The sequence below is a fragment of the Paramisgurnus dabryanus genome, chromosome 8 (assembly GCF_030506205.2).
Source record: "Paramisgurnus dabryanus chromosome 8, PD_genome_1.1, whole genome shotgun sequence".
Lineage (NCBI taxonomy): Eukaryota > Metazoa > Chordata > Actinopteri > Cypriniformes > Cobitidae > Paramisgurnus > Paramisgurnus dabryanus.
The window spans coordinates 23,026,214-23,038,670 of record NC_133344.1 but is presented as its reverse complement, the minus strand read 5'-3'; the positions used below and the strand labels follow the sequence as shown (position 1 = coordinate 23,038,670).

Sequence of the window (12,457 nt, the reverse complement as noted above, 5' to 3'; positions counted from 1 at the left end):
TACAAGTACGTACTGTAGAGGTACTCTGTTGTTACAAATAGGTACGCTGTAAATTCGGTTTAATTACGCGGTACTTTGCGGGTCGTAAAATAAAGTGTTACCGATTTCTCACTCAATATTAAATACATCAAGGTTATATTTTCACAAAATGATCTTAGCATTAGGTGCATTAGGTAGATCTTATTCAGAAAACAGTAAATCACTTTGGTTGGGTTTTCAAAGGCAGGGTCACAAGTCAGGCCCTTTGTGTCACTTAAGTGCAAGTACAATTATAAAACATTCATAGATAACATCACTTTATCAACCCTACCTATCATTGCAGTGATTTTCTGAAGTGCTCTGTTCATGGATACTGGACAGTCTGCTCAGTGTTGGGGTAAAAATGGATGAGCTAAACTCGTTGGGTTTTTTCAACCCAAAATGCTGGTCTGTTTTAACCCATTGTTGGGTTAAATATAAACATTTTCTGGTTTAATTAACTCTTCGTCTAAAGTAACTCTACGTAACTCTTTGACCCAACCCTGGGTTAAAAATTTCCCAGCATTTTTCAGAGTGTATGTAGTTAGATTGATCAGTTTCTGTACATAGCTATGCTTCCTCAACATTTTAGGGCTCCAGTCCTTTTAAAAACATTTGCATGAATAAACATCCACCAAATAGTGCATATTGCACTTGTAGTGACTTGAATAATTTTAGTTAAAATACTGCACATTTTAGGGGCTGTTTACACTTGGTATTAAGATGTGTTTTCATCGATCGGATCACAAGTGGACGAGAGAGACACATTACTTTAACACGCTTTCAAAACGAAACTACGGAGAACACCCGCAGTAGTTTGATCAATGAAAGGCTAAAAATAGCGCTGTTCACCGTATGTTCACGCCAGAAGTCAAAAAAGACGTAAAATTTGTGTTTAATACCTCAGATTAGATAAATGGGCGGAGAGAAGGCGGTCGCATGTGGCTGTTCCAACACATTCAACCACATTGCGTTCCGCAGCTCTAAAGCGATCCGATCAAAAGTGGTTTCGACTACCTCTGGATGTGGTTGAAAGTGGTCGAAAGTGGACGCGTTCAAAACGTTTTGAACACCATTTACAACTGGCATTAACGTCGTCCACTTGTGATCCGATCGACGAAAACGCATGTTAATGCCAAGTGTAAACAGCCTCTAGAGTATGACCTCAGTTTGCATACTCAGTGTTTTAGTGTAGCTTGTAACTGTATATTGCAGTGAGATGTAAGTTAATATGTACACTGTACCCTTTGTTAGAAATTGTGGATGTACTGTATTCTGGTAGATTGAATTTATTTATAATGCAAATTCCTTTATTTTAAAGTAAGTTAACATATTTCAGATTTGTTTATTACAATCTTACCAAATGGGTATGTAAATTGAATTTGCCCTCAGATTGCTGTTTTGTCAATGAATACAACTGAATTAAACTCTAAAGTCTTTCTCTACAATGTTGTTCCTGTTTACATTATGATCAAAATCCTAAATGACATTTAAACTTTGCTGGTCTGGGGTTATCAATTATTGTAGGTTAAAAATTACCCATTGTAACCCAATGTACAGTCAACTACCAATATAAAAATTGGGAAACAAGCTTTACCATCAATTTATGTGATGGTTATACATTCAGAACAATTTTCAAAAATGGTCCCTACAGTACCCTTTCAATACCTTTGCCTCCAAAGTATTCATATGCATACCTGAGAGGTACATTTCAGTAAGAAAGAGTGCATATTAGTCAATCATATAAATCGTTCATAGTAGGATCTTTTTAAAGGGTATTGCCACAGTGACAGCTTGGTACCATTTCTATTGACAGTGTACATTTTCTCAGTTTTCCTGCACTAAATTTTAGCATTGGGAAACCCTGTTATAGACTTTTTACACAATAACTAAATATAAAACTTCAGTTGACGTTTTAGTATATATGTCTACATATTATATAACCTTACACTTTCATTGTCAGAGAGACAATTCATATAAATTCATAACATTTCATTAAGTTCAAAGCGATCCCGCCAGTACAAATTAAATGTGAAGCCGGTTCTATTTAAGGTTATGACATGGCACACAAGTGGCTAAGGGCATCACTGTAGACCAAGCAAAAAAATCTCAACCAGAAGTTCTCTGTGATCGAAAGCTTTAGTCTGTAATAAAGAAACAAAGCAAGTATTTTTCTCAAAAAGTAACATCAGGCCATTCCTACAATTCCAAAATTAAGTGCTATGCCTGAAGCAACAAAAAGCTTTCTACATATTTCCACCAAATTTTATAAAAAAACCAACTGAGATTGACAATTCTTTCTACCGGAATTTAATAATACACTTCATACAGTATGTCAATCCGACTTTTCTTATCCACATTTTTTCTGACCAGAGAGTGTGGAAATGCACTGATCTCGAACAGGAACATGATGTATGTCTACAATAAATGTCAACACTTGGTGAAATCACTAAGCTCTCAGTGAAGACATTAAATTTCAAAGTAAGATATCATGGATCACAAACAAGTGTCCTAAAGTCAAGCTAAATCCTAAAGAGAATCATCTCTGTACCATTGCAATTCCTCCTGATTATTTCACAAAACCTGTTGAGGTCAGAAGCACCGGATTAATGATGCGTTATAGCCTTCAGGAGACAAGAGAGTGGATTTTACAAGTTACCCTGTGTTTATAGTCTCCTGCCAAGTGACCACATTGCAACCTCAAAGTGTCTGATAATAATCCCTGCTGAGGTATGACCGTGCCGAAACCTTATATAAAAAATGTCTTGCCAATTTCGCAATAACTCAAATGAAATGTTGCAGTTTCAGTCAGGTTGAAATCCCGAAACGCAAATGGTAGAAAAATGGATATATGCCAAACGAAAAATACCACAGGATGCCTTTCTTTCTATTTATGAAATTAAACAGTTATATGGCTCACAAGTAAACAGCTAACAAGCAGTTAGGTGTGCAGAAATGCTGTGATCACTGTGATCTTAGATGTTTGAGGGCAAGAACAGATATAATTACAACCCTTTGGAGTTTTCCTCATCTCCAATACCCACTTATTATCCATTTGAACTGAGAGCATGTATAATTCAGCCTCCAATTTGGCTATATACGTACATGAACCAAAACGAAACAGTGTATGAGACCTCCTGTTGAGCCAAGAGCATATGGTTAACTCTTTATGTTCTGAAAAAAAGTTTTAGACAAGAAGGCAAAGATATTTAATATTAACAATATTTCAAACATGGCACAGTGACGCAACTTCCTTAAAAAGACTCAATTTCAAGCTTGTTTAATAGTACTGAAAGCACTTCTATATTGTATTTAATACTATTCTATCCAACACTTTAAAGGTCTGATATATCTATACACCCAAAAAAACAACAACATTGTGCACTGTTTTAAAAACTGATAATGGGACAAAACTGTTGGCAGTAACCGTACAGAATTTTCAATCCAACCCGATACAACTTACAGCCAACAGCTCCATCAAATGGTGGCACTACTGTATTGCTTATATGATAATAGTCAATCTGACTGACTCTCACTATTAATGTTTAATTCATTATTATGACATAAATTCATATATCTGGGTATGTCAAAAATATGTCCTAAAAAGCAATAACGCATTTTTGGTGAGCGCTTTTGCTCCTTTGTATTGCTACGACACAAGTTAATGATTCCCCATATGGGCCAGATAGATAAATGTAGATAAGCTTTTACAGACACACGACACAGCCTGTTTTCTAAGCAACATGTTTCTGTGAATCAGCTATCGATTGAAACAAAAACATGAATACAGAAGATAATACACTACACTCCACATGTCAAGGGTGTTTAAGATTTGTGAGAAGTTTTTTACCGAGGGACTTTAAAAGAGAAACTGTAAGCTTGTGCACTCTTGCTCTACCTGTGGTAAGTCTTCTTTTGCCATTCTTAAAGGAACAGCTCACATTAAAATATTCCTTCACCATCATGTCGCTTTAACCAATGAGCTGCTACCGTAGACTGAAATAAGTATCCCTGTATTAACAAAAAATTACCTTGCACTTTAAAAATATTTTACTTTCCTTGTATATTATAGAGTGCATGGACAGTCGGCTGTACATTGCAATTTTTTCCAAAGAAAAAATACAAGACAAATGAAATAAAACAGATTTATTTATGCCACCAGTGTCATAAAAGCATTTTACCTTCAAATTATAGGTCATATCACCATAAGAAATTTGAAATCTGTTGTATGCCTTTTTACTTTTTTGCTAGTTTCTGTCCAATCTGTCGGATTATCTAATAACTTTTGTAAGCACTGTGTTTTGCGGACACCTGGGAAAGGTTGAACTTGACGGTGTGACACTTGCCACAGCCGTGAGTGATCTATAATGACATATTTCTTTCTTTAAATAACATATACTGTCAATGATATTTAAGGAATGAGTGATTATGTCATTCCCTGTGACGTCACCCACAGGCCATCAATGTTATGGGCATTGCCATTGGTCATGGCTTGGCAGCAGCATGTGACACACTGATTTCTCAGGTACATACTTTACTGTTCATATTGTATACACACAAGCACAATGCAGGGTTTTGCCTGTTACACTGCTACTCTGTTTTTGCAGGCATTTGGAAGCGGTAACTTACATCAAGTTGGTGTCATAACACAGAGAGCGATTCTGATTTTATTACTCACATGTCTGCCGTGCTGCGCCCTTCTTATCAATGCAGAGTCCATATTACTGCTTGTGGGACAAAGCCCAGAGGTTGCCAGGTGAGTGTTGTAAATAATGTGACAAGCCAATAAGGCTGGTGTAAAGTATGACGTAGACAGACACATAGTGACCCTGAAGAAATAAAATACAACAGTATAAGACTACAATATGAGATTCTGTTTACCCGCCATTGTTAGTATTATAAAGTATGTGTTAAGTCATTTCAGATAATTATGTCTAAACACATTATAAATGTTAGAAATTGCTGAAATACGTGTGGACTATGTCGTAATGAATTGTGGAGTTATTCAACTGGGTGGACTGAAGCCAGGAAGCATGGCCCCGCCCCTAACACAAACGTGAGCATCCATTCAGGTTGTAGCTGTATTTGAAAGTTAAAGGGTACATATTAAACAAGATGTATGAAGTTTCTGCTCAAAATACCCCACAGATAATTTATTATAGCATGTCCAAAACACCCCTTTTTGGGTGGGAGCTGTTTTCGGGTGTGTCTCTTTAAAGGGGACATATCATGAATATCTGATTTTTTCCATGTTTAAGTGCTACAATTGGGTCCCCAGTGCTTCTATCAACCTAGAAAGTGTGAAAAAGATCAACCCAGTAACTTAGATTTAGTAAACCATTCTCCACAAGCATGTGAAAAAATAGGTAATTGAAATTTGGCTCCCCTGGTGATGTCAGAAGGGGATAATACCGCCCCTTAATCTGCACTATCCAACCACTCCACTGCCATTTAGTGCAGAGATCAGCTCATTTGCATGTTAAAGGACACACCCAAAATGGCACATTTTTACACACGCCTACAAAGAGACATTTTTACCTTGCTATAATAATTTTTTTATATGATATTTTGAGCTAAAACTTTACTCTGGGGACACTAAAGATTTATTTGATATTCTTGTCAAATGTCCCATTTAAATGCAAATTAGCTACTGCTCCTCGCTTTCTTACCAAAAGAGACAGTATGCGCTTTCGGTTAAAATAGATCTGATTTTACAGAGAAGCGCATAAAAAATAGCGGTCAGCGTACAACTTGCTGAGAGCCGAAACTATGGTAATAAAGGACTATCAGTCAGCTGCCATGGGCGGGCTTTAGCAGTGTGACATCACATTGAAAGGGAATGAAAACAGTTTAGTTCAATGGGGATTAAAAAAGAAGTACTTGGTGGATTTTTTCCATTGAAGGTTGGTTGTGTTCACACTACCAACACACACACCAAACACCTTGTAAAAGTCTATTTATCTTTTTTTATCAAATTTATCATAAAAAAACTGAGGAATGAAACAAAATCTTGTTATTATATACTTTATAATTTACCCAGAACATTAATTTCAAAACAGTGATTAATAAGAAACTGTCTCATTTCAGGGTCTCTCAACTCTATGTGAATATTTTTTTGCCTGGTCTTCCGGTATGTACTTTTATATACACCTTGTCTCTCATGTTGATTTAGGTTTGATTTGTACTGAATGCCTAAAATTAGTTTTTTCCACTCCCTTTTTGGTGTAGCTCTTGTGTTACTTTAGTTAAATTAATGCTTCACGATGCCATAGGAGAACCATTTTGGGCTGAATGATTCCATTAAGAACCTTTAACACCTGAAGATTATAAAGATAAAAGGTTCTTTGAGAAACCAAAAAAGGTTCTTCTTTGGCATCGTTGTAAAGAACCTTTTAATCACCTTTATTTTTAAGAGTGCACTATTTAGGGTTCAACATGTAGAAAATATTACCATGTCATTTCTGCTCAACAGGCTTCATTTATGTACATTACCGAAGCGAAATATTTGCAAAACCAGGTAGGAGAAAGTCATTAAAATGTAATAGTGAGAGAAAGCATGAATGTGAAACTTAATGAAATCTCTTATTGCAGGGAGTAGTTTGGCCTCTGGTCATTACTGGGCTAGTGGCAAATGTTTTTAATGTGGTCATCAACTATATTCTCCTCTTTGTCTTGAATTTTGGAGTTCCGTGAGTGTCCATGCATTTTGCTTTTCAACCACAGGACAGAATGTAATTAAAAGGTAATTTAACCCTAATGACCACATCTTTCTGCAGAGGATCAGCAGCTGCCAACACCATATCACAATATACTTTGGCCATTTCACTATTTGGGTACATCCGATGGAAAGGTCTCCATAAGAACACCTGGACAGGTGAGTTCACTCATTTTAAAGCTCTGTGGATCCTCTTTTAATCCCAAATCAATAAAAAAGCATCTGATAATTTCACATGAATCAAACTACCTCTTCAAATTAGTTTACAGTCTTTGTTAATGCCATCCATTGGAGAGTCTTTGTCATTGTCTAGGCTGGTCGATGGACTGTTTGCTGGAGTGGAAGTCATTTATTCACTTGGCCATTCCAAGTATGCTTATGCTTTGTACAGAGTGGTGGATTTATGAGATTGGAGGACTCCTGGCAGGTAAGGGTGCACTTGTCAAACTGTCACAGATGTGATATAGAAGCATACCTAGTTGTATTATATTCATCTGATTTTAGGACTTTGTTTTAATCCGAAAAGTTGAGGTGTTTATATTTCGAAAGTCAAGCCAAAAATGAAATCACACCTCTACACTACCCCAACCCCAACGTCACAAGGCCAAAGGCATATTGTACAAAAATTAGCCATCTCAAAAAACGTACAAATTGTCATTAGATATGAATATATACATCTTTATTTATTTCTTTATCTGTTTTTCCAGGTCTGATAAGTGAAGTGGAGCTAGGGGCTCAGTCAATCGTATTTGCAATGGCAAATATTGCATACATGGTACAGTATAGATGAATTAGTTTGAAAACATATCATTTTAGTATTTTATGAAAGTTTAAAGCATGCCTGTGTTTAGTTTCCTTTAGGTTTTAGTGTAGCAGGCAGTGTGAGAGTAGGAAATGCCATGGGTGCAGGAGATGTCGCTCAAGCCAAGATCTCTGCTAAACTCTCTATGGTTTGTGCAGGTAAAGCTATTGGTTATCAATTCTCCTCTCCGTTTTGTTAATGGGTTGTCAACATGGGAAAATGCTTAATTTCATTAATTATCAATAATCATAAACTCCAAATGGTTATCATTTCATACAAGGTTAATACAATTTGAATCTAGTTTTTGTTGCAGGTAACCTAAATAGTTGTGGTTGCAGATGAATTTTTATAAGTTCAAATCTTACATGTGGCACTGAATACAATGCACAAATTAGTATTCCTTTAACTTAAGCATTAGACACCTATTACTGTAGTAGATGTCATTACATTAAAATAGTTACATAAGTGTATTTGAAGTAGTAATACAGTTTTAAATACAGTCTTATTCATTTTGATTTGCAGTTTCTGTTGCCGTGTTTTTGGCAACCATCATTGGTTCTACAAAAAATGTCATTGCTTATGTCTTCACAAATGATGAGTGAGTGTTCCCTTACATTTACACTTACATTTAAAAAAGATAAAGGGGACAATTAAAGAAAATACGTTTTCTCACTCACTCATAATTTCTTATTTGGTGACACAAACACAGGTTTAAAGTAGTATGACCTTTTGCTATACAGATACTCTATGATGTATTTAAAGCGTTAAATAGGTATTTCATCAGAAAGTGATTTAAGCTGAACATTCAATATTTCCATCTCACAAATTTAATAGCTTTTAAGTTGCGAGCATTGATACATAGAAATATTTTATTTTTGTTTGTCTTCCTCTCACAGAGACATTAAAACGAGGGTTGCCACGGTAATGGTTTTATATGCTCCTTTTCATCTTCTTGATGCAACAGCGGTAAGTCATTAGCAGAGTTGTGTTAGTGCACACAAAATCTTCATTAGTGTGTTAAAAACAAAACCGAAACACCACGACAGTGATCGAACAGCAAATCTTACTAATGTGATTATGACCATCTGACCAGAATAATGTCTTTCCCTCTATTTACAAATAAATCCAAGACTAAGCTTGATGGGGTAATTTGAGGTAAAATATTGATGCTTGTTGCTATAATCCCATCAGGCAGCAGGTGGCAGTATAGTAAGAGGTTTAGGCAGACAGAAGATTGGCGCAATCTGCAACCTTCTTGGATACTATGGTGTAGGTTGTCCTATTGGAATATCATTGATGTTTGCTGCTAAAATGGGAATTGTTGGTAAGGCATATTTTATTTATTTATTTATTTATTTTACTCTTATTCTGTCTCTAACTCACATTTATCTCCTAAAGGTCTGTGGACTGGCATGTTAATAGCTGTCTTTCTTCAGACAATCTTCCTTATTTTCCTCATTTTCAAACTGGACTGGGGAAAAGCCTCTGCAGAGGTAAGACATGTAGATTTTTTATTTTAAGAAAATGTTAACTATAAGTGAATATTTAAACAAATACATGCAAATTAAAGATTTGTAAATGAAAAAGTTAGTTTGCACAAAACTAGTTCAGCTGTAATTTCCAAACCTCCATTGTTTCTGTGAAACACAAAAAGCTATATTATATGAAAAACATCTACACTGATCTTTCTAATACAACAGTTAAAGGTCTTTCTGTGTTTTTGAAGCTTTGATTGTGTTTACAGTGCGCAATATAACGTGTTCGTGTTTCACGTGAAAAAAAAACACGGTATTTTCCACACAATGTACTTATCTTTATACAGCTGTTTTCACTGTCCTAAACACGGGCTGATGTCTTCCTTGTTCTATGAAGTCCCTCCTTCAGAAATACACAACGAGTTCTGTTTGTGTAGCTTGTTTAGTGTGTTGAGATTCAGCATAGCTTGTCTAGCTTAGCTAGCGCCTGACGTATTCCTGTGGGCGGAGTTTAGTAAAAAAAACTGTTCTAGTGACGTCATTAAAGCAGGAAGTAGAGGACTGTAGTCCAAACAGGCCGTTCGCTGTAGGCTTTGACAGGCGAATTCTGTTAAAGAAAATATATTGCCTGGCAGTGAACTTTAAGCTTGATAATTTTACAGGTATTATTTATGCTATTATAGCAACATTACACACTAACTAGGGTTTTAAAAAATGGGATCAGAAACAATGTGACTTTTATAAGAGGAAAATTCATAATCTTCTAGTGAGAAGTGTAATGAAAGTATTAAAAAATATATTTTTGATAGCATTTATATAACTTTTTAAATGGTTACATGAGGTTGGGTATATAATCGTTTACATTTTATTTAAGTTTTTCTAATGATATAAATATTCACTTCTAAGGCACAGATCAGGGCCGGTGTGCCGACAGGAATGACAAATAATGGTAATATGTTTTTAAATTTTTAACCATGAGAAAGCATTTAATGGGCAAATTACTAAAAACAATACTCTTTTGACAGGTGCACAGGAGGAGAGTGGAAATGCTGTGAGCTATGTGAACACTACTACAGATATGGAGAGACTAGTAGTAGTGGAGCCCAGAGTCGTACTTAGCGCAGGGTTGCTGCTGCGGCGGGGACTGGTTCTGGCAGCTATGCTTGTTATTCTTTTTGTTGGTCTCATTACTAAAATCTTTCTTAACAGCTCATATCATAACAACCCATCCGGATTGTAGTTCTAGTAGACTGGTACATGGGAAAATATTGAGTGCCTTTCAAGCAGGGTGCTGTTTTCACCATTTCTCCGTTCATCTCTCTCTGGACTACATTGCCCATCATCCTCCACGCTCCCTCGACAGTTTCGTGTTTGTTGTTGTCATCCTCACCTGCCAGCCATCACTCTCATTATCTCCACTCCATTTATATTCCTTTGTCTGTTCTTGTATTGTGAGTGTGTTTTCTTGCCAGTGTGTCTGTTCCCAGATTTCTAATTAAAGTCACATTTTTAGAGTTTCCAGTCTACTCTTTCCACACACAGGCGAAGAGAAATCCTCTCAACAGTCTCACAAACTGCTTTAAGTTGTTTCATGTCTTAAAGTTGTCTCACTAAAGCCATGGTTTTGTAGATATTAACCTGGAGTTTACCCATCTGGATCAGATATAGTGAACCATGGTAAAGATGTGCATTTATGTGTGGGTCATCAAGTTATATGGTGGTCAATAAGATCTAAAAAGCACATCCATTAATTATTATAGTAATCCAAATGACTCCAGCGGGTTAATAAATGTTTTCTTAAGAGAAATTATATGTTTGTGAAAAAAAAGCAATTTTGTGTTCAATACTTTGTGTAATGCATAAAGATTCAGCTATAGACGGTTACATGTCTGGATAGAACTTAACTTCCGGTTAGGGCTGCTCGATTTTGGTAAAAATCATAATCATGATTATTTTGGTAAAAATATGGTGAAAAAATATTCAGATATGGTGGCATACTGACAATGTCCAATCTCATTAGTTCTCTGCATGTCCTGAAATGTGATCAATAAGATTCACCCTTACTGACATGCCACCATATTTTAACTCTTATTCCTTCAAGAATTTGCAAAAGGTATAACATTGCTCCTTATACTCTGCGATGGTCTCAAACAACTCCCATCCAGCCAAGCATGATTTGCCATCACTAGGACATTTTTAAGTGGGCTTTAGCCCCCCAATTTTTGTGATTGCTGAACGCCCACTGGTGCTGATGCTGTGTGACTCCCCTTTCACCCCTGTTTAATCATTCTGGTGACGGGGCCGAATATAGCCTTATATAGGACTAGACCTGCAGCTCAGTTGATTTACTTACAAACCTTAATTGTTTTATTTGTTAGTCAGTTAAAGAGAATATCAGCAAAAATATTATAATTTGTCACAGAAGGCAAATAATGCGTGTATTATGCAGAGAATATGAAGACAAACTTGCTCCCTTTTCCAATTTAAGTCCCAATAAAATAGTGTACATAAGTTGTTTAAGGTTTCTGAAAAAAGGGGATAAAGCTATCCAACCAAATCTTGAAAACAATTTTGTGTCCTCCCAGTCCTAAAATATACATCATGTCTTGTGAATTTGCAGACCTTTAGTTTTTTGGTAAACCTCCCCTGAATGCCCACCATGGGGTATAAACAGGTGCTTTATATATTTATTTTGTTTAAAATAAACATTTCAGCAGTCAGTTTAAATCACGCCCTCACTGCCTTCCTCAGTTCAAAGCAAAACAACACTCACTGACCCCTGCAGCTGAATTATTCTTGCACACATGACAAATCCCTAACACAATCTGAAAACAACCCAGAATCACAGGCCACGCTTTCAATACTGCAGTCACTTCTTATCAGTCAAATCATGCAGAATAAAACATGTATGTGCAAGTAATATATACACTCACCTAAAGAACTATTAGGAACACCTGTTCAATTTCTCATTAATGCAATTATCTAATCAACCAATCACATGGCAGTTGCTTCAATGCATTTAGGGATGTGGTCCTGGTCAAGACAATCTCCTGAACTCCAAACTGAATGTCAGAATGGGAAAGAAAGGTGATTTAAAGGGACACTTCAACCATTTGCATAAAGCTTTGTATAGTTAGAACCCCAGTCATGTTTTTGAATGGTCATGCATCATTTTCTCAGTTGCCGCTGAGAAAGAAGAAATACAGATTTTAGTGTGGCACTTCCTTCTTTCAATGATGTAAAAATCATCATTTTGCATCGTTGAAAGAAGGAAGTCCAAACACATCTTTTCTCGGTCAAATAGGCACCAAACTCTAAATGTATGTTACATTTCGACTACAAATGTGACACACTTTCAATAAATATTAATGTTTCTATGCACTCTAAAAAAACAAACGGTGCTATATAGCACCAAAACTGTTGCTTTGGATCGTAATCATAGAAGAA

The 12,457-nt window shown here is 36.1% G+C and overlaps 1 protein-coding gene across 1 annotated transcript; it reads left to right on the top strand.

Annotated features, from left to right (window-relative positions):
* Window positions 1-3,728: 3,728 nt before the first annotated feature.
* On the top strand, window positions 3,729-11,140 carry slc47a3 (solute carrier family 47 member 3). The gene is made up of 17 exons (XM_065281038.2): window positions 3,729-3,921; window positions 4,270-4,371; window positions 4,475-4,543; window positions 4,626-4,774; window positions 6,106-6,148; window positions 6,491-6,535; window positions 6,610-6,707; window positions 6,795-6,892; window positions 7,047-7,160; window positions 7,441-7,508; window positions 7,585-7,693; window positions 8,058-8,133; window positions 8,432-8,501; window positions 8,727-8,859; window positions 8,934-9,028; window positions 9,917-9,959; window positions 10,036-11,140. The coding sequence occupies exons 1-17, from the start codon at window positions 3,799-3,801 to the stop codon at window positions 10,248-10,250; spliced, it is 1,650 nt and encodes a 549-aa protein (XP_065137110.1). The 5' UTR covers window positions 3,729-3,798; the 3' UTR covers window positions 10,251-11,140.
* Window positions 11,141-12,457: the final 1,317 nt, after the last annotated feature.

What these genes read in the sequence shown, in the direction of transcription:
- slc47a3 (XM_065281038.2), top strand. Translation starts at nt 3,799, where the DNA reads ATGAATACAGAAGATAATACACTACACTCCACATGTCAAGGGTGTTTA. An exon ending in GATTGGAGGACTCCTGGCAG is followed by an intron (nt 7,161 to 7,440) that starts GTAAGGGTGCAC and finishes CTGTTTTTCCAG; the next exon opens with GTCTGATAAGTGAAGTGGAG. An exon ending in TGCTAAAATGGGAATTGTTG is followed by an intron (nt 8,860 to 8,933) that starts GTAAGGCATATT and finishes TATCTCCTAAAG; the next exon opens with GTCTGTGGACTGGCATGTTA.